Source organism: Schistocerca serialis, chromosome 1, assembly GCF_023864345.2.
Source record: "Schistocerca serialis cubense isolate TAMUIC-IGC-003099 chromosome 1, iqSchSeri2.2, whole genome shotgun sequence".
NCBI lineage: Eukaryota > Metazoa > Arthropoda > Insecta > Orthoptera > Acrididae > Schistocerca > Schistocerca serialis.
Genome location: NC_064638.1, coordinates 485,726,676 through 485,750,781, shown reverse-complemented (window position 1 = coordinate 485,750,781; position 24,106 = coordinate 485,726,676). Strand labels below are relative to the sequence as shown.

Below are 24,106 nucleotides of genomic sequence, written 5' to 3'. Positions count from 1 at the left end.
GGATGGAAGTGAAGCAATGTGAGTTTCAGACTACGACACAATAATGTATGTGCATAGGATTCCACTGCTGGTGTTAATTTCAATAAAATCCATGTGGGTTTTAGGCTGCACCATTTTATAGCACTAAAAACAACTATAAAATAAAAGCAACTTCATGTGACAGCATGGAGAATCACAATCATGTAAGTTAGCAGCCTACATGAAAACTTACAGTTTCCACTGGAAACAGAGAGTAATGGCACTGTTTCTTTATTGAATGTAGAAGTATGCAAAACATTTAGGGGCAAACCAGGATGTAAGATGTTTCATGCAAAGTTGCACCATTGTCCAGCACAAAAAAATGATGTGTTGTGTACACTGACAGTGTGGGCTCACCATATAAGCACTGTTGACAACCGTCCTTTTGAACCAAACAAGCTGCACAATGTTCTATGCAAATGGATATGGTTGTAAAAACATAAAATGTGCTATGAGACACAGTGAAGACTAAGTAGATAATGAAACTGAAGAACATCCCATTGCTGCTTGCTTACTATATATGAGAGGTACAACGAAGGAATTTTTCCTATGCTCCAGAGTGACCTTAGAATCTATTGAGACCCACAATTGATTTCATAGATGCTCTCCACACCACAGGTTTTTGCGAACCGCAGTGTGAATGTATTGATGTCTATGTTGGCATAACCGGGAAACTGATTAGTAGTTGCTTTCTGGAGCAAAAATAGTATGTACAACTTAGGAAACACAGCAAACAGCAATAGCCAAATATCACCTGGACTGTGACCAACCTATCAGTTTTCAGGAAGTCCATAAGCTTGCTCAGTAGCCATGGACAAAAAAAACATAAACTAAAACAATCAAATAATGACAGTACAATGAAGAGGGTTGATTGCTACTCACCATATGAAGGAGATGTTAACTCACAGACAGAGACAACAAAATGATTGCTATACATTTTAGCTTTCAGCCAAAAACCTTTTTTCTGAGGTAGGAAACACATTCACACAAGCACAACTCATACTTGCATGAGCACTCTGGTTGCTGTGGCCAGACATAGTCTGCAACTTAACTTCTCCATATGGTGAATAGCAATCTATCTTTTTCATAATGTTGTCGAAACATAAAACAAGAGCTACAGTAATGGCATGGAGGATGGCTACAAGCTACCAACATCCTAGCCACCAATAGTTACAGTCCAATGGGTTGTATGCATTTGTTGTCCAATGGCTTTGCAAGGCCTGAATTCAACACCATAAACAAGCATTCCTCCCATGCAGCATCAGTGTCTTGCTTCAAGGAGTCTCTGTCCCTGGGTATAAGCTCCTGATTTACTGTTATATGCTAATCATCTGCTGCAGTAGCACAGGCAGTTGCCTTCCATACAGCCACCTATCCACAGGCGTCTTAACTTTGGACTATCCGTTGATGTTCAAGAATGATGATGTGGGTTGGTACAAAAGGAAGACACTTGGCAGACTGAGCAGTTTCATTGCTTTGAACAAGACTGCTGTGAAGACAGATGTATTTGTTGTATAGTTATTTTTAGTGTTATAGTATGAAATAGCCTAATACCCAAAAGGATGCTATTGAAAATGAGGTCCTACCTAAACCTAGCACTGTGTGAACATCTAGACTCATCTTCTACTTCTGGAAATCGGAGGGCAAAGCAATATTTGGCATATAAACTCCAAAAGGAAACCAATTCCAAGATATTCTGAACACTTGATGAGACTGTTGTTACAAATATTACTTATGGTACCAAGAACTCTTCCTATAAGACATCTGTACATTAAAACTTCATTTAATAGGATCTTGCTCTCTGCTACAGCTTCCTAATTTGTGCTTAAGGCTGTTAGTGTAGGAGATCAAAGCCAAATAAATGTTTTCCCCAATTACCAATGACTGATGAACCGGTATTGACTTGGAAGTTATAGTCACTGATACAATTCGGAAGCTATTGAAGGCTTCAGTGAAAGAGCTAGATGCAAGATTCCAAGCAATTCCACTGTATTACACCTAAACCAAGGAATTCTTTTGAGCTTAATGCCAACATTTGCAGAGATTATGGCCAGTACCTCAGCAACATTGCCATTACGACCGCTTATATGAACGGATAAATGTGTGTAAATAAGCTACTCACCATATAGTGGAGACTGAGTGGCAGATAGGCACAACAAAAAGACTCACAATTATAGCTTTTGGCCAATAAGGCCTTTGTCAACAATAGACACACACACACACACACACGCACACACAAGTGCAACTTACACACACGACTGCAGTTTCAGGCAACTGAAACCACACTGTGAGTAGCAGCACCAGTGCATGATGGGAATGGTGACTGGGTGGGGGTAAGGAGAAGGGTAGGGTGGGGAGGGGGAGGGATAGTATGGTGGGAGAGGCAGACACTGAAGTGCTGCAGGTTAGATGGAGGGCTGGGGAGAGGGGGGCAGGGGAAGTAGGAGAAAGGGAGATAAATTAGAAGACTGGGTGTGTTGGTGAAATGAGAACTGTGTAGTGCTGGAATGGGAACAGGGAAGGGGCTGGATGGATGAGGACAGGGACTAACAAAGTTTGAGGCCAGCAGGACGGTTACGGGACCGGAGGATGTATTACAGGGAAAGTTCCCACTTGTGTAATTCAGAAAAGCTGGTGTAGTGGGAAGGATCCATGTGTGTGTATTGTTGACGAAGGTCTTAATGGCCAAAAGCTATAATTGTGAGTCTTTTTGTTATGCCTATGTGCGACTCAGCATCTCTGCTATATGGTGAGTAGCAACTTTCTTCTCATAATTTGTTACATTCCATCCTCGATTTTTCATAGTTTGAGTAAATAAGCCCATTAGTTCATATTTAACAATGTGTCACTGTCAGCAGAAAAATGTTGGTGCCAATTTTTGAACAGATAAGGGGGGGGGGGGGTTAATGCTCCATTGACATTAAAGTCATTAGGATAGAACAAATAAGATCTGTGTGAGATTTTCATACCATTTGCCTGTTAAATGTCAAGTCCATCAAAGTTTGAAGTTCTCTGAAAACTTATTCCCCTAATTTAATCTTGATATCTTCCATGGTGGCTGCGACATTTGCTTGTATTTTCATGTATCTATGTTTTTTTTCTTAATGAGTAGTGGTCTCTCCGTAATTCTCTCCAGAGTTTTTATTTTTCTTTTCTATATGCAGACAAACTATTACATCAAAATTTCTATCAATTAACTATCTACTACTAGATACGTGACATTTGTACAGATTATCACACACTTGTTACTGGTATGTTAACTTAAAGTGAATCCTCTGATATGCCATGTACCACAGTTGAAATTCAGGATGTACATTTCACTTATTATTATGTTCCTCTTACTACTGACATAGAAAAATCTGTTTTCTTACATTATGAATCATTTATACTGGCATGCTCTATCTATTTTTTTGTCCAGTGGACAGTCTAACAGTGAGTCTCCAGTGACTAAGACTATACCAACATTTTCCTTCTTTTAAGAGTTCATTGCTTATAATGTGTTGCACTTTACTGCTAATTCACTAGAAATGAAGTCTGATAACAAGGTCAGTAAAATCTCATTTAAGCCGGACAGAAAAATGTATACCATCAGCAGCAGTGTGATGTGGAACAAGACCAATATTACATGCTGTACTGTCAACTAGCTCTGTTTGATTGTGGGGAGGGGGAGTGAGAGTGAGTGAGAGTGTATAGCATGGTAATTTTCTCAATAACTCAAAAGATGTAACCACACAGATAGTGATACAAAATTTTCCCAGGTTTCCAATTTGCACCACTTAGGGCGTTAGGCTGATTACCACCAGTGTCCCTAAATTGTAAGTTCGCCTACTTCTTTATCTAAAAACATAATGTCATGGGCAAAAGCTTACGTATAAATGTACGGTATTTGCAGAGAACCAAGGACATTGGTCAACAGCTAGAATTTCAGGGTGCTAGGCACAGAAGCAGGTTTATAATGTGTTTGTTGCCAACAGATTAATTACTAGTACATATGTTACAAAATCTCTTTATTATATAGCTTTGAAAAATTTACAGTAGCTTTCAGGTCTCAAAGGTACAAGGGTGTGCTGTTAAGCAATGCCTCCAAATGTTTTATGGGAAAACTCTTGAAGCTTTTTAAATGAAACAAACATTATTGACATTCTATATCTTTATTCTTCATGTCTACACATTTGCTGCCCTCTGCCACTAGAGGACTCTGAATTGTAGCATGTAACATGAAAGTGTGTAATGTAACTATGTTGATGTATGAGAAACAGCATGTTGTTATTGAGTTTCAAATTCACAGAGTTCATCCACACATTAAACACCATCTCAGTCAGTATGACAGTGCCACACCACACACAGTCATTGCAACATCTGCGACATTGTGACCTCAGGTCCTTCTGTTCACGATTTGGATTGTCTCTCTCGTTGCTCTTCACCTGCTGATGCCATTGTGATGAAGGTTTCTGCTTTGCACTTCATTGTCTACAGTCGTTGCTTTGGTCTCGTCCTTGTCTGTGCCATGACCATAGACAGTCATCTGTGTTTAGCCTCGCTAGTGCTTGGTGTCATGTTCCCTTCTGTAGCAGCCCTTCTGCCTTGTGGCCGCAGGTGTTTGCCTCCTGGGCTTTGATGTGTGCGCTGGTATCTGGCTACTTGCAGATACAGCAACTGTAGCAGTTTTTAACATGTGTTTTATGCTAATGTATTAACTGACTAGTTCTCCTTTATACTGAGATTCATTTATCACAATCCAGGAGGAAGTGAATGAAGGGGCCTGGTTGTTTGATATAACTTAATTCACAAACAATAGAAATTATTGCTATACATTTCAGCAGAGTCTGACCTGAAAATTTTGTTTTGATTATGAATGGAAACAACAATGAAGGTTGCCATGAAGTCATGTAAACATCACACTCCTTTAGGAAGCCATTAAAAGGCTCTTGACCAGATTATTTAACTAGCTCACAGTGTGAGTACTGAAATCTAGGAAACTTATTAGTTGTTTTTGAAAATACTTGATTCTACAGCTGACAGCCTAGTTCCATTGAGAATGATAATGCAGAATACTTAAATGTGAAGCTGCTATATGGAAGATGCATTTCTTCAGTAAAAAATGCATTGTTACTTTTTTATTTTCTTGAAGATCTCCCCCCCCCCCCTTCCCCCCTCCATCCTTCCAAAGTAGTTTTATGTAAATGACTTCCAGTTTTGCCATAATGTATTGTTCACAGCACTGTTCTTACAGTCTTCTGTCTATGATTTCCTTGATGGGTGGGATCCAAGCCACCCCTTATTTTTTAACCATGTCATTAAAATTCCAACAATATATGTAGCTCTTAATGTGTATGACATCACTCATGGTTAGTCAAGATAGAAATTGTTGCTGAACAGATGCACCTAGATAAATATAAACAGTATCACATTACTATAGGCCTGATCTGATTAAAGGAGGAGTTACTATGTATAGAACAAAGTTGAATTGAGTCATAGGCCATAAAACCCTTGCGAGTACTGCACTGAACACTTCTTTAAGTGCTGTATTTCAGCAGTATAAGTAGAAACAAACATAGTAGTTGTTCTGAAGTGTACAGATCATAAATGGGAAATGTTTTAAACTTTCAGAGTATTTAGACTTAACATAAATAATTGTCCACTGATTGTATTCAGTGATTTCAATGTTGATTACATCCAAATAGTTGTGGACAAAGGCACCTGGAATCACTGATGTCTCTAATTTTGCTCTGATACTTGCAATAACATTTCCAACAAGAATAGGGCATAGTGCCATAACAATTAACAATTTATTTCTAAATCCAACTATATTTCATGAAACAGATGGAAGTCTCATAATATGTCATTTTCTGACCATTATAATCAAGTGGCAGAAATTAAATTTACAAAAAATCAGGTTTAAACTCAGAAGGAAAAAGTAAGATTTCACAGCATTGTAAATACTGCCTCAGATACACTATTCAATGAGAATTTACTTAATGAAAAATGGGAAGAAGTTTACCAAGGACACACAATAGATGAAAAATTTATTTCTCTCATAGAAGTTTTCTTACATTAATATGAATCCAGTTTTTCTTCACAATGGCACGGGCACAGTTATATTGGCAGGTGAGAGAAAGGGAAGCTAACATCTGAGATTAAAATGTCGTGTGCTAGGAGGAAAGTGCTTAATTTATAGCAGGTGAATAACTTTAATCAAGACTCACAAATTCACTACAATCTGTCATGTAAAAATCTTCACTGTGTCAACAAAAAGAAAAAAAATGTACTACACACAAAAATTCATGATTCCAATAACGAAGTAAGGACAGTTTGGATCATTATTGGACATGAAACGAAGAAACCTGATGAAGCAAATGCTACTCAACTTCCTAAAGCCAGTAGCTGTGAGACAGATGATATTAAATTCAATTTGTGGGCCACTAAATTCCTAAAAGTAGCTAAAAACACAGGGATATAAATGATCCATTAAAGGCAGGTCTATTAAATTTACTTAAAAAGTCATTGCATACTCTGCCATCAGTCACCAGTTTTGCTAAATCGCCTGTTAAAAGCCTACAAATATCATTAGGTCACTACAGTAGCAACTCTTGTGACTACGGATGCCGTTATACAGTATTCCAATCTAATGCATAGTTGGTAGCCCCCAGCCCTCCCCTGAGTTACCTTTGTAACGAGCCTATAAGTAAAGGTATATTTCATAAAAGACTGAAATAAGAAGCAGTACCATCCATTTATAGAACTGGATGTATGCTAATTACAGACACACTTACATCATTCCATGTTCTCTGAGTTTTTGGCTTTCATAAAAGCTTCTCTATGGATAAGAATTTATAATATCAGAAAATCACTGCAGTTAGAAGTAAATAAGACGAAGATGTTGGCATTTTCTGTGATATTGCTAACATTTTTGATCATGTAGACAATAAAATTATACTATGGAAAACAAACTGGTATGGCATTAAATGCATTCCGTCTGCAAGGATGGAGGTGCATGTTAGCAACAGAAAATAGATGACCACATTAGAAATGATAGAATAGGAATAAAACTAAATTCAGAGTGGGAAAACCTTAAATGTGGTGTTCCACAAGCTTACATCCTCAATTTCCTCCTCATCTTGGCCTGCATAAATGATTTACTCTGATTATTGGAGACATCTTCAAAAACTATAAAATGTTCTCTAATAACAGAAATAGCCAAATACACCCATACCAGACATAGCCAGGAGAATAATGAAACAAGATTACAACTGGTTCATGGTTCACATCTAGGAGCATAACCCTTAATTTCACAAAAACTCATGTTATGGAGATCCAGACAAATTGTATTCACTTACAGATACCAGAAGTAGAGATCAATGGCCATACACTGGATGGTGCCCCATGTGTGAATTTCCTAAGCAACTGCATCACCCTGTGGATAAGTTAACAAAAAGGCCTCCTTCTGCCTGCTTTGCACATAAAAAAGGTACCTCATTGTGTTGACCTACTGGCAACACTGCTAATATAGTCTTACCATTATATGTATGTAGCTTACATGTGACTGTCTCCCAAGTCTCATCTTTCATAGATGGGCAGAAATTAATGTTTGGCCATTTTTATGTTTAATTTGTGCATTTTGTTGCTTGATGTGTCATATCTTTTCAATGGAATGTAAATTGTTTATCCAATCACAATTTTTTTCTGTACCATAGCGTATTTATGCACTATTCCTTACGCAACTATTATGCTTCGTCTGTGTACTTTATTAGTTGAGAAATCAATGAAAATATTTCTGTTTATATAAGATCTACATGAAAAGAACAGTCATATTGAGTAATTTTCAATAATAATTTTGGACTTTGTTTTTTGTTCTATTGAAAAAGCAATCTGTGAGGGTCGTGGCTATGCTCGAGGAGAAGTGGGAATTGCAGCACTTGATGTTCGACATCCTCATCTGGTCCTCTGTCAAATAAGTGACAGTCAGAGTTATGTCAGTACACTTACAAAAGTGAATATATTCAATCCTGTTGAAGTAAGTTTTACCCTAGCTATATACAAAATTTGTATAAATAATATTTTATTTATTTTTGAAATATGGTGTAATGAAACTGTGATAATTCGGACATTTATTACAGGATTAGTGTTTCTGAATTGTGCAACAGCTGTAGTGATCACTGGTTTTATATCAAAGGGGTCACTAAAAATGTAGCTACTTTGAAGGTTTCATATTATATGATGTGTAGAAATACTGAATAACCTGGCATATGTAAGAAGTACATAATAATACTGAATAACATACCACATGTTACAAAGTTTTGGAGCAAAATGCATTTTTGATTTTACAGCATACCTTATGATCAGAAGATGGCACTCTGTGAAAATCAAAACTGTAATAAAAACTATGTTCATCCAGTGTGATGAAAAATCAGTCGTTTTGACTAGATGCTATTCCCCACAATAACATCTGGAACATGTCGTACTATTTTTTATTTGTATCAAAATTGAATTTCAGTTGTGAAAATTGTTAAATTATAACTAGAAAGAATGGCTTGCCAATAATTACTGTCAGGAAGTGAAATTTCAAGCACTATCAACAGAAACACTTAAAAGCAGAAGTAGTTTGTCTTAGATTGCAGAAATTTTATGTTCCTTCCTCATAGAGAAAACAGTTATTTGTTGGGAGGGTTGTAAAGGGAGGCTGAGAGGGAAGTTGAGATGGACCAATGTGTTGTGAGTACAGAAAGAGACAAAGAAGAAGGGAAAGTCATCAGAGATAGCAGAAGGTCTAAGATAGTGCATTGACAAGCACAGTACCAGTGAGGGTGGAGTAAAGAGAAAGAGAAATAAAAAATCATATTCATAATCCAATTAAGAACCAGGAGAAATGCAGAAAAAGTGTGTGGGAAACCTAAAAGAGAGACATAAAGAAAAATGTAGATAAAATAGAAATTCAATAAATAATAATATTCTTAATCATAAAAAAAATATTTTGGGGTCTTAATGGGTGTTAAGCCCTTGATAGTACTAGGATGCATGGATATATAGAGGACTACGGTCCCATCTATGGTGTTCAAGGAAACTAGTATTCAGCGAGAAGATCCAAACAGTATGTATGGGGTTTAGTGTTTACTCAGGTGTCTTGAATCATGCTGTAGAGTAAATAGATACTGGGTGGCCACAATATGAACAGTTCTTCTGTGTTCATTCAAAGTTCTACCAGTTTAGTTACAGTCATATTTCTATAAAAAAATACATGCAGTGAAAACATTTGTTAGTAAATAACATGCATGGCTTCAAATGTTGCTCTGCCTTTGATGTTGTAAGATTTACCATTGGTGGAGCTGGAGTAAGTGGTAATTGATGGAGACAAGAAACAAGTTTTACAGTGGGAATGACGTGAGAGTTTGAACTGTGCGGTAGGGATAAAGGTACTGGGAGGTCATATGGTTTTACACAAATGCTACAGAGGTTAGATGGGTTACTGTTGGTGACGTGGGAATATTGTCAGAGAGAGATGATCTTATTTCAGGGCTAGACTTGTGAAAGTCTTATCCTTGTTGGTGTACCATAATGAAACGTTTGAGGCCTAGGTGGCACTGTGTAAGAAAGGGGGTGCAGCTGAGTTTTTGAAAGTGGGAGGTGTGTTTGTCAGAAAGTAAGTAGAGGAGATTATCTGGGCAACTTGTTTGTAGGTAAGATTTGTAGTAATAGAGGAAGATTTGAACCTTTCAGCTATGTAGTGGAAAACTACATGAAGCCAAACGGGGCTGTTGTTAAAACGCTATTCTTAAAAAGATGGTACAATGTTGTATTGTAAGCTATCTTCTCAAAAATATTTGAGAATGTGAGAAGAAGAAAAATGAGTCTACAATTAGAGGTCACTTGTGTATCTCCATTTTCTTTATAAATAGTTGTTACTGTTACATTTCAGTCTTTCAGAAAATACATCTTGACTCATCGACTACAGATCAGAGGTTGTTTAGCTGTGGAATATGATAGTATGGCTCTCTTTTTCAGTCACCACATCATTGTTGAGACTGAGATAAGTGGTCATGGAATAGAAAATTAATTGCAATCACTCAACAGAGGAAAAGCATGTGGACCTGATGGTGTACCTGTAATTGTGTATAGATTATGCAATGAAACACTTCTCCTTGCAGTATATACTAATGACTGAAACAAGATTTTTGGTCATAAGTTGTGGTTTCCGCAAGTAATTAAATGAGATTATTGCAATTTCTCCCACAAGTCCAACTCATCAATCACAATGTAGGACATGGGCAAGGGCAGCCTGTAGGGGCAAAGTACAGTGGAGACTGTTTGTGCCCTGAGACCGATTGGTGGTTGTGAAGGTCCTACAGGAACCCTGAAAAGTGATGGTCAGTTGGGTTCTGGTGAAGCTACAATACGTCCAGCAAGCCAGTAATGGATAATCCTATTGCTTTCGTGAATGGAACAAGCCGTGGAAAGGATAGACCAAGAACCTGTGGTGAACATGGATTATCATTTGGAGCAATGAATATTCGCACATTGACAGAGAAGGCTGAGGGAGATATTCATTGACAGAGAAGGTTGAGGGAGATGGTGGATATGATGGAAAGGGGGAAATTGGATTTGTTTGGGTTGGCAGAAACAAGGTGGAAAGGAGAAGGAAGGAGGGAATTGAGAATAGACTGTCAATTATATTTGAGGGGATTACTGATAGAAGGAGAAATGGAATGGGAGTAGTAATGACAGAAAAGTTAAAATAAGATGTGAAGAGAATAAGTGACAGGATGATGATAGTAAAAATATCACTGAAGAGACATACGATGGAGATATTTCAAGTGGGTAGGCTGCACTTCTGCAGAAAAACAAGAATTTTAAGTAGGAATATAGACACAGATGGAGGAAAGAATGTGATTATAATGGGAGTTGAAACAAGCACGTTGGAAGAGAACGGCAAGGCTATGAAGTGTGATTGTACCAGAGGGTTGGGGCAATCAAAATGAGGAAGGTAAAAGACTTGTAAATTTCTGCCAAAGGAATGTTTTGTTGGTCATAAACTGTTGTTTCCAGAAAAAGGAGAGCCACAAGATTACCTGTCACATCAATAATTTCAGTAGAAAGTTGTAGCTGACTATTCAGTATGATTGAGAAATGAATGGGAACATAACAGGTCTCAAGGTAATACCATCAGAGGCCTTGGATAGCAACTATCAACTGCTGATCATGAATGTTAATAAGACTAAAGAAAGGGACAGAAAACCAGGATAGGTTTGTAAGGATATAGAAGCTGAAAGAAGAAGAGAGTAGGGATGATTGCCTCAGAATATCGAAGAAAAGATATCCGAATGGTAGAGGAATTGGATAGATTTGGGACGGGGGGGGGAGGAGGAGTAATGTTCTGTCAACATCAATGTCATTAGAGTTGGGTAGATTTATGAGGACATTAGCTAGTGTGGCAGAAATAGCATGTGGTAAAACAAGCAACAAAAAGAGATGAAAGGAAACACCATGGTGAAAGGAGAGACTGTGGTGAAAGGAAACACCATGGAGGAAGGAAACACCATGGTGGAATTAATAAATGAAAGATATGGTGCAGAAGAAGAATAGATTCTTTAGTGCATGCTTCCTGAAAAGAACAGTAGAGACAAGAGAAGAGTACCAGACAAGAAAGGCAGAGGCAAAAAAGAGTGGTGGCAGAGGACAGAAGAAGGTGGGTGGATGGATGTGTGGAGTAGAATGATGGAGGAAGCTAGTGCAGATTCAGAAAGGTGCTATATGAGATGGTTAAAAGTAAGAGATGGAATTATATGATGGACTATGTTCAAACAGTGAATAAAAGTGGCCAAGAGCTAGAAAATAAAGAACAACTCAAGATCATGTGGTGAGAATAATTTGAAGAACTCTTCACTCCATACGGACACCTGTGGGAGGAGGAAGAAGAGCCGCGTCTTGTGGTGCCCACGTCTTTGCGTGCTTCGGTCTTGTGCCCCCTTCACCAAGGGCACTGGGGTGTGTCTCGCACAAAATCTCTGGCGCGCTGTCATGTGTACTGGCCCGGCATCGACTCTGAAATCGCACACATGGTCGCTGCCTGCGGCCCTTGTGCATCACAGGCCGCTGCCCCGAAGTCATCTTTGTCACCGTGGCCTTCGCCTGAGAAGCCCTGGCAGCGTATTCATGCTGACTTCACAGGACCTTTTTTAGGTACTTATTGGCTTCTCGTTATTGAGTCCTATTCTAACTTTCCTTTCATTGTCCGTTGCACGTCGCCTACCACCGCGGCAACCACCAATGCTCTAGCTCGCATTTTCTCTTTGTAAGGCCTTCCCTCTACTCTTGTTACTGATAATGGCCCGCAATTTGCCTCTTCCGATTTTGCGGATTTTTGTGCCCGTCATGGCGTTATGCATGTCACGGTCCCTCCGTTCCATCCACAGTCAAACGGTGAGGCTGAGTGACTGGTCCGCACATTTAAGGCTCAGATGACGAAACTCCTGACTTCTGCTGATGATGCGCTTCTCCAATTTCTGGCTTCTTACCGTTTCACCCCCATGGGCGACCACAGCCCGGCTGAGCTCTTACATGGCCAACAGCACCGCATGCTACTTCATCTTCTGCGGCTTTCCACCTCACGGCCGCAGGTGCCTTCGCTTGGCCGGTTCACCGCCGATGGCCTTGTATGGGTACAGGGATATGGTAGGCGGCCAAACTGGAGTCCTGGCCGCATCTTACGACACCGTGGCCAACGCCTGTATGAAATCCAGATGGACACGGGTGTTGCCGTGCGCCATTTGGACCAGCTTCGGCCTTGTGTGCCGGCAACGCCTGTTCCAGATGCTGCTACACCACCTTCGGCTCTACCTGACACTCAGAATACTGGAATCTCTCATTACTCACAACACAGTCCTCTCACCATCATATCGGTGCCAGCACAAGAACTGACGCCACCAGGAGACATGCCCATGCAGGAACCAGATGACCATCATCTTTCGGAGCAACTCAACTCGCCTCCTTCTCCTACAGACGCGGACACATCGCCCATGTCTCCTGTTATAACAACCGGACTTGTCACAATGGGCAGATTGGTGCACCGGGCCCCAACAGATTCGACCCCCATGTCTCCTGTCATCTCGACCCGTTATCATCGGGGACACTTCCATCCGTACGGAAAGCCTCCTCCTCGAGACTTTACGGCCAGTCAAACAACACCTATGGACGTTAGCAATCTACAGGCCACCTCCATCAAGACCTGTGCAAAAAATTCAAAGGGGGGAAAAGTGTTGTTACTCACCGATCTTTCAAAGTGCCGCCGCGCAGTTACGCTCGCCCTCTACGTGCAGCGCTGTCTGCAGGTTCGACCCCCACATCTCGTGTCATCTCGACCCGTTGTCATCGGGGACACTTCCATCTGTACGGGAAGCCTCCTCCTTGAGATTTTACGGCCAGTCAAACATCACCTATGGACGTTAGCAATCTACAGGCCACCTCCATCAAGATCTGTGCAAAAAATTCAAAGGGGGGAAAAGTGTTGTGACTCACCGATCTTTCAAAGTGCCGCCACGCAGTTACGCGCGTCCTCTACATGCGACGCTGTCTGCCAGCCATGCAGCAGCAGTGCCACCTAAGCGGCCAGCCAGCCAGCGGCCACTAACCTTGGACTCAGTTATGATTTGACTGTTAAAGTGTACACACATCTTACTCTGTTTACTTGATCTGTGACTTTCATGTATTGCGTCTCCCTTGAAATATATTTGTTCGACTTGAAGTTATTACATAAACTTTCTACATTATTTATAATAATAATTTGCACAAAGAATGTGTGAGAATACTGAAAATCTTGTATGACTGTGCTGTAGCTTAGGTAGCTGTAGCGTAGGTGGGCCAGTTTGAGGTAGTTTCCTGAAATGATAGACCACAAATGTCCTATATCAAATTGGTTGTCTCATTTTCCTATGTAGTACTGTGGTACATTGCGAACACTGACAGTGTTTGACTAATACAGAAAATAAATAACCATGTGCATTAAATGTGTTCTATCTTGCAAATCATTTGGAATAGGGTATCTGTACATATATGAAGTTTTCCATTCAGAATCACTAATACTATCATCCCTTAAAGCATGTACTTTTCCTGCTGACTTACCTTGTAGAATGATTAGTGTAAACTGAAAATCAAGACCTGATAAAAAATATATGTCCATACAATTAAATCATAATGTTTATGAAAGAGATGTACCATATACTTCAGTCTGTTACACTCCCCTCCTCAAATCTCGTACATACAATTTATGGATATTCTGGCAGTACGTCCATGGAACAAGAAAGGGTGGGGAGGGGGGGGGGGTGACATTTTTACGTGTCAGAATTGTGTAGACACTGATTTAACTGACTCACCATGAGTCTATATTTGTTACAAGTGTCCCTGTAAACAGTAACTGTCTGTACTGTTTGCCAGACTGTATTACGCTATACGTAACTCATTAAAATAAAAATAATATTTTAATAATTTTCGTTTTCTTTCTTGTCTCTGGGACCAATCATCCATTTCAATCTCTTTTGCTAGAATCTTGCTTAAATTCCACACCACAGGTATCTTTCCTCATACAAATAATAAATTATAATTAATGTTGAATCAAACCCAGGGCATAAAAGATACAATATTCATCAACAATCTGTAAATGTCAGGTAGATAGATAATATACATAATCAGAAATGTCTCTTTATGTTTTGTCGTATTGAGAAACATGATAATTGAAAATGTGTTCACAACCTATAGATATATATCAATAAACATACAAATGTAAATGCAGTGTAAATAGAATAAGTTCAATGTCCTTGGTAAGCAATCTATCAGATTCTAACCTAATCATGCAACAGGAAATCCAGGATGGATAATTGCTAGCCTAAACTAGTCATGCAGTGGAAAACCCAGTGGAAAATAACAATATGCCAAAGATAAATTTGCTACTCATGACATAGAGGAGGTGTTGAACCACAGACAGGCACATTGGAAAAAAATGCTTGAAATATTCAGCTTCTGGACTAAGTCCTTCATCATACACAGAAAACTCTCATACATTTGCACAAGCACAACTCACACACATGACAATTGTTGTCTCCGGGCCCCAAGGCCCAACTCCAACTGCATCTTAGGTGAACAGGAATCTATCTGAGATGTGTATTTGCAGCTATGTTGGTAGACCACACAGCTGCTTTCACAGGTGGTGCTGCCTTAGGCGGGATAGCAAATGCCTCTGACAGGATTGTACTAGGTGGTAGTGAAAGAATTTATATGCCAGATCATGCATCTATGTCTATGAGGCACAACTGAAGGTGTTGGGAGTAGGAGTGGAGTAGGAGGGACAAGGATCTTGTGTAGATTGGTTGGTTGGCAGAATACCATTGTGGGACGGATATTTCTCATTTCAGATCATGATGAGAGTTAGTCGAAACCCTGACAAAGAATATGATTCAGTTCGCTCCAGTCATGAGGGGTGTGCTCCTTTGTGGCTGGACAGTGGGTTTCTGTGGGATGCTAGGTGACTGAGCGGGCAAGACATGAGACGTCTATTTCTGGACAAGGTTGGGAGAGTAATTTTGGTCAGTGAAGGTCTCAGTGATGATACCCTTGGCTTAATTAGAAAAGGGCTACTCATCGCTACAGATGCAATGACCACAGGTTGTTAAGCTGTATGGAAAGACTTTTTGGAGTGGAATGGGTTGCAGCTATGGAAGTGGAGTTACTGTTGGTGTTTGGTAAGTCTCATGTGGACAGAGGTACTGTTGTAGTCATTTTTGAGATGGAGGTTGACATCAAGTAAGATGGCTTGTTGGATCTCAGGAGGACCATGTGAAGCTAGTGGGGGAGAAGATGTTGAGGTTCTGGAGGAATGTGGATAGGGTGTCCTCACCTTTGGTCAAGATCATGAAGATGTCAGCAGTTAATCTGAACCAGATTATGTGTTCGGGATTCTGGGTGGTTAGGATGGATTCCTCTAGGCGGCCCATAAATAGGTTAGTATTGGATTGTTTGTAAGTGATGCCTTCAAAAAAGAAGTAACTGAAATGAGGATATAGTTGGTCATGCTGACAAGGAAGGAAGTTGTTGGTTTCAAGACAGTTGGGCACTGTGAAAGAGAATGTTCAATAGTAGCAAGGCCATGGGCAATGAGGACAATAGTGTAAAGAGAGTGACACCAACAATGATGAGCAGGGTGGTGCAGGAACAAGAAATGTCAAGTCCAAAGAGGAAGTAGGTGACAGGTAATAATCTGGAGGTGTTAGTCCACAAGTGCAGAGATTTAGTTAGGGCACAGTAATCACCCAAAATGTTGCATCATGGGTGGATGGGTTTACGTACTTTGTAGAAGATAGATGTGTGGGGAATGGTAGGGATGAGGAGAGAATTAGACTCAAGAGAGAAGTTTGGGATGGATCTAAGGACTTGAAGAAGGACTGAAGATGCTGATGGCTTTCAGGAATGGGGTCACTATGACAGCGCATGTCAATGGACTTGACTGACAGCTGACAGAGTCCCTCTGCCAGATAATCCCTGTGATTCATAACCACAGTGTGGAGCCTTTTTTGGCAAGTGGGATGGTAAGTTTGGGATCAGTTTTTAGGTGCAGGATTTCAGTTCTATCGGTGGATGTAAGGCTGGTTTCCATGTTAAGGAATTTGGGGAATGATGGGGAGGTAAAGTTCAAGGTCAGAAAATTTTTGAAAGTTGTCAGGGAATGATATTTAGGGACGTGACAAGTGGGAGGGGGGGCGGTTGGATCATGTTTAGATGTAATAATAGAGTGAGTCAAGCAGATTTCAATATTTGTTTTTGAGTGTGATTAATAGCGTTAGTGACTAAAAAGTGTTTTCACTGTAGTGAATTGAACAAGGAGAAAAGGTCTTTAATAAGCCCAGCGTTATTGAATTTGGGAGTGGGACAAAAGGTGAAGCTTATGGAAAGTATTGATTTGCAGGTGACTGAGGCTTTTGAAGGAGAGGTTCATAACTGTGTTGTGGGTCTGTTTAGGTTCTGGGTTCTGTGGACTGGTGAGAGGAAGAGTCTGATGGTGTGGTAAATGTAATGCATATGTGACGCAGGATTTGGCAGCTGTGAGTGGATGTGGAGCAAGTTTTATGGAGACTGTTGTACTGGCGGTGATAATGGTATTGTTATTCCAAGCCAGTTTATGAATGGTGTTGTGCACACTGCTCATTTTTGCATAATTTCAATAAAAGAATCACTCAAATGGTCTATGGACTTGTAACGAATTAAGTCCTAATTCCTGGAGGGTAAGGGTTTTGATCTGTGAAATGGAATGCAGGAATTCGGGATTGCAGAGCAGAAGGACCTTACTGATGGAGAAGAGTTATTGCAAAGAAATCTGGGCCTGATTTATATGGTTTTGCAAGACTAGGCTGGTGAGAGCTATGGTATGATGGAATTTGAATAGAAAGAGCTCACTGTGAGAGTAGGGGCTGCAGCTGGAGGTGAGCAATTTGAAGGTCAAACTGTTTGGGTGGATTCTGTGAAGGAGGCACCTAGATAGGAACAATATGCAAGTCTTGGTTCTGGCTAGGTATAAGGAAGCTCCTGTGAATTGGTACAGATGGAAAGAGCAAAGATCTGTAGTCAAGCAAAAAAAAAAAAAAAAAAAAAAAAACGTAAAAAATATATGGCAAAATCACAAAAAAATACAAAACGCATGAAGTATAATGAAATGAGAGGAAACCTAAGTAGGAGCTTTAGTGAAAAACAAAAGTGAATTACAATTGATGTGAGAACAGGAAGAGACCAAAACGAAAAAATAAATAATAATGCAATAATAGAGTGGGTGCAGGTCAGTGAGTGGATGTATGTGAAGAGAGGGTCAACAGGTTTTATTGGCTTAGGTGAGATCAGTAAGTCAATAAAGTGTGTGCATCAATAAGGAAAAAGAGGGAGGCAGGCTGTAAGGTATGAGGTACAAGAAAGTACACGAGGTACAGGAAAATGTGCAAAAATATGTCAGGTGAAGGGAGTTGATGAAATCAGCCTGAAGGTCCAGGAATAATTGTATCACTACACATACAATCCATGCTAGCTTATAACTGTGTGTTGTGTGCTGATGAGACCATTGATACAGGGTAGCTCAGAAGTCAGAGATTCACAAGGTGTGTGGTAAGCAGTGGGCAGCGTGTTCAGGTTGAAAGATGACAATAAAACAAGGAAAAAAGTATGGACACTAAGTAATGTAATGTGATACAGAATAGTAAGAAGGAGAATCAGCACTGGGTTGCGTATGGAAGGAAGCCATTAAGTAAAATCAGACACTGACAAATCCAGGATGGAATAACAATATGGAAAGGATAGATTGCTACTCACCCATAGTGAGGCATTGAGTTGCAAACATGCACAAATGGAAAAGAATGCTTGAAATATTCAGTTTTTGGTCTAAGTCCTTCATGAGACACAGAAAACTCACAGAAGCACCTCTCTCACACAGGTGATCACTGTCTTCTGGCTGCTAAGGCCTGACTGTGACTGCATTTGAGGTGAGCAGCATTCTAACTGGGATGGATATATGGGCTACAGAAGAGACATAGGGTGAGGAGGGGGGAGAGACATGGGCTGGGGAGGGGGAGAGATACCAGGGTTGTGGTGTGTATAGGATAGGGCATTTGAGAGTGTTTCAGGGATGTGGTTGGGATAGGATAGGGCTTGAAGGTACAGCATCAGTGGCTGTGTTAGGGGGAAGGGCAGGGGAGAAGAATAGTTGAGAAGGGGAAAAGACTGTGTAGGTGCACTGGCGGAAAAAAGGGGAGTGTAGTATTGGAGTGGGAGCAGGGTAGAGGATAGGCAGGGGGAGGACAGGGAGTAGTGAAGGTTGAGGTCAGGGGTGTTATGGAAATGAATATGTTGCAAGAAGACTTCCCACTTACACAATCAGAAGAGCTGGTGCCCGTGGGAAGGATCCAAATAGTGTAAGCTGTGAAACAATCATTCAAATGACACATATTGTTATTAAACATACTGGAATAGGCCTTTTTGAAATGTTTATGGTAATTTAAAATGCTTCACCTTTACTATTGGTATGCTGCTCCAGATAACTTAATTCTTTGCCGGGCAATGTAATTTCCACATTCTGGATGATAATGTTCTTTATTATAATGAAAGATGGAAAATAACGCTCCATTTTATTATTCTGGAAATGTGACCATGCTCTGAAGCATTGTACCTTTACCAGAATAAGTTCATATTTTTATGTTCTTGCAGCCTGATTGTCTTACATTTATGATATATTTTTTTATGCCTTTGCAAACACTAAGGGTTTAACCAACCCATGTTCTTATCCTTCCTTTCAATAAAAATGTGAAACTCAGTGTACACTTTCATTTGCTGCACATTTTGGTTTCTCCCACTTACCACATCTGCATTTGTTGCTTCAAGTTCCATATGAAGTATGATATCTAACTAGAAAATCTGTCCTGTCTTTCTGAATGCATTCATATCATTTTATCAGATTTACTTCTTTGCTGCTTATTTTCACTGTAATCCATCCATTACTCTATGGGGTCTTCCCAGGACCTGTCATCTCAGTGGCTTTATTAACTTATCGTGGAATATTGTCATCTTATCTTATAGTATTTAAAGCACCCACTATCACTCTATTTAGTTATGTCATTGGTACTTGACAATTATTGCTGTCAGATATGAATCCAGGGTTCATATCTTTGGGGATTTTTGTGTGTGTGTGTGTGTGTGTGTGTGTGTGTGTGTGTTTGGGGGGGGGGGGAGGTGTCTGTTTGTCTTTGGCTAAATATAACTTGTCTTTGTCCTCACTTTCAATGTGCCATAAATGTTTATGATTTTAATAATAGTAATAATAATAACAGTAAGTAGAGAATATTTTAGTATAATAATAATAAATTGTTTAATTATTATAAAATATATTAAACATTTAATAACAATAATAATTTGTTACTGTCAGTGCTTAGTACATCACTGTAGATAACATCCAAGAAATTGCAATTTAGAGAAATGCAGCACTTGAAAAGCATTCATCCAAAAATTTTAGAAGTGCATGTGTCATGCATTTGGTTTAAGAACTATAATAGCAACGACATCATAATTTATACACTATAAAATCAAAGTGTGAACTCACAGTTATCAGAATTTCATATAGCACTGTGATTGTAAACATAAGTTTGCAGACAGTTGCTATGCAAGCATATAACTCAGAGTAATGCCTGATATATGTAAAAATATAAACATTTTTACTACTTTTTTTAGAAAAGTGGGTGAGTGAGTAATGACGCTGATGATGTCCCCTGGTATTCACCCCTGATTGCTGTTGAGTCCACTACAATTCATATTTTCACTGTACATTTTCACCGTTCCACGTGTATATATATTATCAAGAATGTTTAGTGACTCATTTGCTCAACAGCTGAAAAGTATTGCTATCTCTAATGACAGTGCACAGAAGAATTTTAGATATTTCTCATGATTTACCTGAGCAATGACAAGATAAATTAAGTAACAACTATTCTGCACTTCAGTTGGATGAAACACCTGTCATTCACAATAGTGCTCATTTGACTATTTATGTTTATTTCATTGATGAGCTTAATGTTCGAGAGAAAACGCTTTTCTGTTATCTGACACTGAAAAAAGCTGAAACTCTCAGCAGTGGATTCCACTGCTTGCCTCTATTTCCACTTGATGTCCCTGCTGTGAAGTTATGGCAGGTTGCTCTGTGTATTACGTTTGTAAGTGTGGGTCTACAATTGCACTATTCTGACCTGCTGGTACGACTTTATTAAGATCTGCAGTTCCATCTGGTTAGACATGTGCTTCAATTTAGCAAAGAGCCTTTATATGGTTTTTAAAATATTGGAAAAGAAAAAGCTCTCTGCTTGTCCATCTAATTAATATGTGATTCAGAGCCATTTAATTGTTTTTAATATGCTGTAAAAGGAAAATTTTAAGATAATATGAAGATGCCTCATGAAGGTGAAATGCATTGTTAATAAAAAAAATAATAAGTCGGTACCAAGATTGCTTTTAGTTCAAAAACCTTTTTTTTTTAAATCAAGACAGGACATCATGGAATAGGTGCATTGAAGTATGCACAGATGGAGCTCACTCAATGTCTGGAATCCATGTTGGATTGCAAGCAAAAGTTGAATGTGTAGCTCCTGATGCAGTATGGATGCACTGCATGATACACTAGGAGGTTCTGGCTGCTAAAGAACTTTGCCTATACCTTCATTAAGTGCAGCAAACAGTTACAGAAACAGTTAATATTAAAAGGTAAAGTCTATAAATTCAAGGCTTTTTAATGTGCTTTGTGAGAAGATAAACCGTGAACACATTCAACTGCTCTTTTTTTAGTAATGCTTGATAACTTTCAAGGGGTAAAGTATGAAAAAGAATGTTTGAACTGGGAATGAGGTATTCTGTTTCTTAAAGAAGAAAAGTCTCTCAGGAATGAAGATTTTGAGAAACTAAATGTTCTCAACACTTCACTTCAAGATAATCATGTAACTGTACTATCTTGGAATGAAAAAGTGGAGACATTCATTAAGAAATTAGAGTTGTGGCACAATCAAATAGAAAGTGGTTTGCCAAGTATGTTCCTTACTCTAGTGTCACTGCTAGAAGATACAGATAATTTGGAGATAAAACCTTGTCTCCTTTATCATCTGGCAACACTAAAAGTTCACTTCAAAAAGTATTTCAGCAATGATTTTGATAAATTTAATTGGATTAAAAGTCCATTCACAAATGTTCCTGGACCACCATGTCTAAATATAAAAGAACAAGAGCATTTTATTAATCTCATTTGTGATACTTCATTGAAGAGTAAATTTAATAAATGATTGTAAGAGCAGTAAAAATTTGAATTACAGAATTCATTGGAAGGGATGAGCTTGCTTTTGAGAAGAAAGTTTCTCAAGTTGTGGTGTAATAGCAGGAACTTGAAGTTCTTTGCTTACATAGAGTTTTGAATGGTAGTTTGACTTCATAGCTGCAAAACTGAAAAGCCAGTCTCACATAAATATTTTTTGCAAAAGGACACTGGATCTTCATCGCATTTTGGCTCAGCATTGGGAACTCCTTGCTAATTTGTATCCAAAACTCCAACAAAGACACTTTATTAAATTTACTCTTCAATGAAGTATCACAAATGAGTAATAAAATGCTCTTGTTCTTTTATATTTAGACAGGTTAGACAAATGTCTGCTTGTGTCTGTGTATGTGCGGATGGATATGTGTGTGTGTGCGAGTGTATACCTGCCCTTTTTTGCCCCTAAGGTAAGTCTTTCCGCTCCCGGGATTGGAATGACTCCTTACCCTCTCCGTAAAACCCACATCCTTTCGTCTTTCCCTCTCCTTCCCTCTTTCCTGATGAAGCTTGAATTTTGTGTGTATGTTTGTGCTTGTTTGTGTGTCTATTGACCTGCCAGCGCTTTTGTTTGGTAAGTCTCATCATCTTTGTTTTTTTATTTTTATATATATATATATATATATATATATATATATATATATATATATATATATATATATATAAAAACAAAGATGAGGTGACTTACCGAACAAAAGCGCTGGCAGGTCGATAGACACACAAACAAACACAAACACACACACAAAATTCAAGCTTTCGCAACAAACTGTTGCCTCATCAGGAAAGAGGGAAGGAGAGGGGAAGACGAAAGGAAGTGGGTTTTAAGGGAGAGGGTAAGGAGTCATTCCAATCCCGGGAGCGGAAAGACTTACCTTAGGGGGAAAAAAGGACAGGTATACACTCGCACACACGCACATATCCATCCACACATACAGACACAAGCAGACATATTTAAAGACAAAGAGTTTGGGCAGAGATGTCAGTCGTGGCAGAAGTGTAGAGGCAAAGAAGTTGTTGAAAGACAGGTGAGGTATGAGTGGCGGCAACTTGAAATTAGCGGAGATTGAGGCCTGGCGGATGACGAGAAGAGAGGATATACTGAAGGGCAAGTTCCCATCTCCGGAGTTGGGATAGGTTGGTGTTGGTGGGAAGTATCCAGATAACCCGGACGGTGTAACACTGTGCCAAGATGTGCTGGCTGTGCACCAAGGCATGTTTAGCCACAGGGTGATCCTCATTACCAACAAACACTGTCTGCCTGTGTCCATTCATGCGAATGGACAGTTTGTTGCTGGTCATTCCCACATAGAATGCATCACAGTGTAGGCAGGTCAGTTGGTAAATCACGTGGGTGCTTTCACACGTGGCTCTGCCTCTGATCGTGTACACCTTCCGGGTTACAGGACTGGAGTAGGTGGTGGTGGGAGGGTGCATGGGACAGGTTTTGCATCGGGGGCGGTTACAGTTAACCTTTCCTCCAAACCTCTCTCCCAATCCGAAACCTCTGTCCTATCCAAAGGCCTCACCTTCAGCCCCACTCCCCGATTCAACCAAACAGCCCTCGTCAAAGATTTACTGTCCTACACCCGTACTCTCTGCTGGAAGTATCACTTTGCCACGAAGAAAAATGATCCTAATCCTACTCCTAATGATCCGACTCCTCAAGACACCATCCAAATTGAACCCTGCCTGGAACAGTTCCGTCCTCCGTCACAGCGGGACCCACCTCCTCTTCCTCAAAATCACCCTCTCCAAACCTTCCAGGAATTTCTGACTTCCAGCCTTGCATCTCAATCCTTCTTAAAAAACCTTAATCCTACACCCAACATCACCACTGCTGAAGCCCAGGCTATCCGTGATCTGAAGGCTGACCGATCCATCGTCATTCTTCCGGCGGACAAGGGTTCCACGACCGTGGTGCTTGATCGTCGGGAGTATGTGGCTGAGGGACTGCGTCAGCTTACAGACAACACCACATACAAAGTTTGCCAAGGTAACCCCATTCCCGATGTCCAGGCGGAGCTTCGAGGAATCCTCAGAACCTTAGGCCCCCTGCAAAACCTTTCACCTGACTCCATCAACCTCCTGACCCCACCGACACCCCGCACCCCTACCTTCTACCTTCTTCCTAAAATCCACAAACCCAATCATCCCGGCCGCCCCATTGTAGCTGGTTACCAAGCCCCCACAGAACGTATCTCTGCCTACGTAGATCAACACCTTCAACCC

The 24,106-nt window shown here is 39.9% G+C and overlaps 1 protein-coding gene across 1 annotated transcript in view; it reads left to right on the top strand.

The window, feature by feature from the left end:
• LOC126484459 (mutS protein homolog 4-like) overlaps positions 1-24,106 on the top strand; it is a 302,928-nt gene that overhangs the window by 5,723 nt on the left and 273,099 nt on the right. Inside the window, exon 3 of the mRNA XM_050108020.1 lies at positions 7,884-8,032. Coding sequence (XP_049963977.1) covers positions 7,884-8,032 — 149 coding nt within the window. The remainder of the gene's footprint in view (positions 1-7,883; positions 8,033-24,106) is intronic.